At 34.2% G+C, this 6,000-nt stretch overlaps 1 protein-coding gene across 3 annotated transcripts in view; it reads left to right on the top strand.

Moving 5' to 3' along the window:
- mfr (ferlin family C2 domain-containing myoferlin misfire) overlaps positions 1-6,000 on the top strand; it is an 81,536-nt gene that overhangs the window by 38,608 nt on the left and 36,928 nt on the right. For all 3 annotated transcript variants that reach the window (XM_090371209.1, XM_090371208.1, XM_090371206.1), the window contains exon 2: positions 5,902-5,960. In XM_090371209.1, coding sequence (XP_090227335.1) covers positions 5,902-5,960 — 59 coding nt within the window. The remainder of the gene's footprint in view (positions 1-5,901; positions 5,961-6,000) is intronic.

Genomic DNA, 6,000 nt, shown 5'->3' with positions numbered 1-6,000 from the left:
AGAGAGAGAGAGAGAGAGAGAGAGAGAGAGAGAGAGAGAGAAACACATTAGAAACGCAGAGAAGTTGCGAAAAACAGACATAGCGAGAGAAACGCAATGAGATGTGAGTGTAAAATGGTGAAAGAAAGAGAGAAACAGAAAAAAGAGAGAGAAGGAGAGGGACAGAGCAACAGAGAAACAAAGAGAGATCCACGTTTTTGCTGGTTTTACCTGAAAAATTAAAAAAAATTTAAAAATTAAAAATTTTCCGGCTAATCACTTTTTGAGCATTCGCACTCGTGCTCCGATGCACGGGCGGCCTCAACCCGCTAATATTTAGAAATTTAAGAGCAAATGATAGAGCGAAAGCCTCAGTGAGACGGCGTTTATGAAGATGAAGTGGGTTGCTTAGCAACACTCACGTCTAATCTCCACGCTGTCAAAAGAAATTCTAGAAAAACTCGATTGTGTCGTTCACGGTGCGCGGTGTTAGTTTTATTGCAACCTCGTTCCGGAAGGTGAGACGCAATTCGTTCTATCCAACCTCAACATTACGACATTTTATTGTGACGCGAAGAAAGAATTTTAAAGAAAAAAAGAAAGAAAAACTAATGTTCCACTAAATAACCCCTGCAGAGAGCACTACTCCTGATAGCAATTAAGATCAGCGTGAAAGCCACCTTTACAGGGTGTGAAGCTGTTAAAAAGAAAAACCTTTCTTAGCTGCCTATTCAAAAAGAGTGTAATACTGAGACAACTCGTTGAAAAGGTGACGTTTTTTCTGCTATTGCTACTTATAAATACGTTCCAACGTGCCGCGGGAGCGATGGTCCCTCATTTCCATAATTCACACATAAAATTCGGCTCATTACATTCGCATTTCAAAAGAAATATTTTGTATAAACTGCTAAGGAATGTCCGATGTGCAAAAGAAAAAGATAGTCGAAGATGAGGGGCCAGAATTGCAAATTTCAGGAGATATGGAAGAGGGAAGGATGTACAGAGAACGGGTCAGATAGCTGTCCGTACTACATTTATCGCGTTGCTTTTCCCTTCTCCTCGCAATTTATGAAGCGGAAATTGAATAACTTCTGGGAGTGAGTGCACTTTGGAGTTACCGCCGCACATCTAAACAGCTCTTTATTCCCACGACGCCCCCCCTGGCATTTTGCAGTGGACTGCGGAAAGCCAATAAGTTCCCCGAAGATCGTGCATAAATTCTAAACTACTTCCTTAGATTCCGGATGAGCGTTCTTTGATAGGCGCCACTTTAAGATGTTCACCGCCTCGCCGATCGTTTTCAAAGGTCTGTAATTTAGGAACCAGTTGGCAGCAATAAAAATCTACTACAGAAAAGGAATACAAGTTCCCATATATACTTCCCTGTCAAAAGTATCCAGACACTCCCTAATATAAGAGAATGGTCTGATTCTTTACACAAAGGTTTTTTTGATACATTGGGAAACTCAAAAAGATCCTAAAATTCTTTGTCAATGGATAGAAGAAAATGATCTTGTGGAGAAGATACAAGATGAATTTCTTCTGCACCATCTCCTTTGTTTTTTGTAACTCCAGTGAAGTTCAAAAATAAGTCGATATGTGAATATATATTGTATCAATAAGAGGTTCTGTGAAACATGCGGATGCCCGGTTACTTTTGGCAATATAGTGTATATTTGTGGGGTGCTTAATTCTAAGTCCATTGCAGTTCGATTAGCCAACACCATTTTAGTGGATAGTGGCATTATTCAGTTGACAGAAAAAAATTATATCATCCACGCAGATGAGAACTTGAATTCCAGGATGTAATAGATAATTGATAAAAATGGAGAGTAAGTATAAGAGGACTGTGACTCCTGCCAGACATCAGTGGAGTAAATGAGATGGAGCTCGTATTCTCCTTGTTGGGAATCTTAGAGCTAACCAACTGATCAGTGGCCTTTCCATGCAACTATTATAAATCCGAAGGGTTAACTGGGATTGTCCAAAAATACGTGGATGTGTTTATACCTGAGATGAATCCAGGAAGCGAACATTGTCCTTGGGGTATATTTAAGCGTAATCTGCTCCTCATCATGCGTTTATGATAGTGGAACATGAGAGATTTATTCCCGTACTCTTCATATTAGTTCGCACTTCAGAGAAACAGATTGCATAGTGATGAGACCGAGCTGGGAGCTGTCTCTAGAAATCAGAGATGTTGGGGACTTGCAAGCCAATGCATCAAGCTGTCATGTAGAGTTCGCTGCAACGGAATCGCATTCCAAAATGTCAGGGTTGGCGGGGATCACATGTCAGCCTTTAAGTACCCTCGCCTGGTGTACAGCTACTTCTAGAGAGCAACCTGGAAATGTAGGTGGTGCGTGCAGCTCGAGAGAATGAAGAAAAAAAAATTACGCGTCGCAGGGTAATTCGCCAATAAAAAATAGCTGCACCTTAAATTGCATGCATCTTTCTAAACAAACCTTGCCTGGATACTCGAAAGAGTCTGACGTCAGTGGATTTGTGTTATTTTGGGAAAATGGCCATCTGGACCACGAAGAGAATGAAGAATTACATCACAGTTGGGCCTTAATTTTAAGGGAGAAACAACCAAAAGATGCACTCTACTCGTGTAAACATCTCTAAGATCAATAGCTATCCTCTTATGGAATGTCTGGAAAACCATCGATCACAGCATTATCACGTGAGCAGTAATATTGTTCGTTCTTACTATTGTTTCTTAGATAAAGATCCTATTGTTTTTAACATTAAATAGAGGTCGAAAGCACTACGAGTTCGTTTTAATTCTTGGATTGCAAACTCACCGAAAACAGTTTCTTACCATCTATATAATAGCGAGTCCTCCACTATGAAACTATTGCATGAGTGGATAACTAATTTTATCCCATTATACCGGAGTAACTTCTTTTAATTCCGTTTCTATGACAACATCCTTTGTTACTAGGGGATGAAGAGAAAAGAGAAATCTATAGAAGCAGCAGTAAAAGCTCTGAAAACTTGGTAGAAATGTAGACTTTTATCTTGTTATCTGCTGCCGCCTACCCTTAATAGGTTGGGGGGAGGGAATGTTATTCTTAAATCATTGATCGTAGCCAACTCCTCTCAAGGTCACAATATAACAATTCCAATAATTCCTCAATAGAAATCTTTGTACTAGAAAAAACATTGCAGTACATTAAATTTAATTTTTCCAATGATTTTAATCATTAAATTTGCTTGTTGTAATGATTTTAATATTTGGACGGAATTGCAGAAATTTATCCATGATTTTAATCATTAAATTTGCTCGTTGTAATGATTTTAAATGATTTTTAATTAAAATGTTCGATTTTAATATTTAGACGGAATTAGAGATATTTATCCAATTTAATGATTAATTTTAATCATTAAATTCCTTTTGTAAAGATTTTAAAAGATGTTTAATAAAAAATGGTCTATTTAAATAATTAGCGGAATTGGAGAAATTTATCGATGATTTTAATTATTAAATTTGCTTGTTGTAATGATTTTAAATGATTTTTTTATTAAAATGTTCGATTTTAATATTTAAATGGAATTGGAGAAATTTATGCAATGATTTTAATCATGAAATTTGTAATAATTTAATTAATATAATGTAATAACTTGTAATGATTTTAAATGATTTTTAATTAAAATGTTCGAGTTTAATAATTAGACGGAATTTGAGAAATTTATTCATGATTCAATCATTAAATTTGCTTGCTGTAATGATTTTAAATGACTTTAAATGACTTGTTGTAATGATTTTAAATGATTTTTTATTAAAACGTTCGATTTTAATATTTAAACGGAATTGGCGAAATTTATGCAATGATTTTAATTATTAAATTTGCTTGTTGTAATGATTTTAAATGATTTTAATTAAAATGTTCGATTTTAATAATTAGGCGGAATTGGAGAAATTTATTCGTGATTCAATCATGAAATTTGCTTACTCTAATGATTTTAAATGATTTTTAATTAAAAGTTCTATTTTAATAATTAGACGGAATTGGAGAAATTTATCCATGATTTTAATCATTAAATTTGCTTGCTGTAATGATTTTAATTAATTTTATTAAAATGTTCGATTTTAATAATTAGATGGAATTGGAGAAATTTATTCATGATTCAATCATTAAATTCGCTTGCTGTAATGATTTTAAATGAATTTTAATAAAATGTTGGATTTAGACGCATTTGGAGAAATTTTTTATCCATGATTTTAATCATTAAATTTGCTTGCCATAATGATTTTAAATGATTTTTTATTAAAATATTCTATTTTAATAATTAGACGGAATTGGAGAAATTTATTCATGATTTAATCATTAAATTTTCTCGCTGCAATGATATTAAATGACTTTTAATTAAAATGTTCGATTTTAATGTTTTGACGGAATTAGAGATATTTAGGCAATGATTTTAATCATTAAATTCTTTTTGTAGTGATTTTAAACGATTTTTAATTAAAATATTCGATTTTAATAATTAAACGGAATTGGAGAAATTTATCCAATGATTTTAATCATTAAATTTCTAAAATTCTGTCCAAATATTAAAATCGAACATATCAATTAAAATCATTAAAATTTGCTTGTTCTATTTTAAATGATTTAATTATTTTAAATGATTTTATTAAATTTAGATGGAATTGGAGAAAATTAATTCTGATTGGGAAAAATTTTAATTGCTTTATTAAAACGCGCCAACAGCTGAACCTTAGAAATTTAAGGCGTAAATTAAAGAAATAAGAGAAATAATAATTTAAAAAAAATCAGCGTTTGTATTATGAATTAAAATCTATAAAACAGTCTATTTATGATATTTTTATATTAATATTATTTATTAACCCAGCCATTTAATTATTTTTTTATAACAAACCAAGGAACGTTTTATATCGGAGCTATAGCATCTGTAATGGTGAACCTTAATCGACTGATTCTGGAACTATTTCCAACTAAAGAGCCTCGAACTTGGTGTAATAGACTTCGTCTTCCCCCATCAACACCACTCCCACTAGGGACCCATAATACCGTAGGTTACATGATAAAGACGCTGGTAATGTCCCTCAAGGGACTCAGTCGAATTAGGATCCACGGGGTAATGTCAAAATCCTGAGCCGTTATTTGAAAATAGGTTCATTGGGCATTCGTTAACGACCCCAGGTATTAAATAATCTTATGGAATTAAAAAGATCACCACCAAGGTCATTTTATGGGTCAAATGCGCCAGCGAACCCTATTAACTTCATTTTATAAGTCACCTTTTCCCACAACCCCAATATTTAATGCACTGCATAAGCAAAAGTATGCGAACACCTTTCTAGAAGAGTAGTTTATTGTGCCACAAACCCTTCCTGCTCATGCGTATCGGCTGAGCATTTACGCACGCATATGGGACTTGTTGAAACGTTGCACTGCCCAGCTCAGAACCAGATCGCAAACCCTTTTTGAAACTATCAGTGTGTTTTGTGTCCCATTACTTTTGGCTGTGTAGTGTAATTTCAAACTTACAATTTTATTGGAAACCTATTGTACAATTTCCTTCTAAGAACCTCAGTATATCTGCCGTTCTTCCCTACGCCATCATCGATATTTAAATCTTTATGGCTTCATTTTCCACTGCGTTTACAGCTACTTAAGACGATGCTGGTGCTTCATCTTCGGTCCACACACATCACATCTTTCGCACATCAGTATCAAAAACCACGTGACAAATCTCTTGACAGTACCGGAACCTAAAGGATGCCCTACATCCGCGAGAATTTGGATGTTGCAAGATATTCTTACAGCATCAATACTTCTTGAATAATGCAACCCTTGGGAAAGATAATTTTAACACTTTTTCTATTTTAAAATTATTTAAAAGAGAAAGGTGGAATAGACTCGAAAATAATTTCCATCTTTTCTCCTTCAGGAGTATCCCATTATACGAAGATCGTTGAAAACGTTGAGGGGGATGCCGTGTTTGAGGAGGTAAGATATTAATAGGTTTCCTTTTATTATGGTAGGGCAG

This window comes from Mastigoproctus giganteus, chromosome 4 (assembly GCF_048544385.1).
Source record: "Mastigoproctus giganteus isolate SK-2022 chromosome 4, ASM4854438v1, whole genome shotgun sequence".
Lineage (NCBI taxonomy): Eukaryota > Metazoa > Arthropoda > Arachnida > Uropygi > Thelyphonidae > Mastigoproctus > Mastigoproctus giganteus.
The sequence above is the reverse complement of the archived record's forward strand: the minus strand, read 5'-3'. Positions and strand labels throughout refer to the sequence as shown.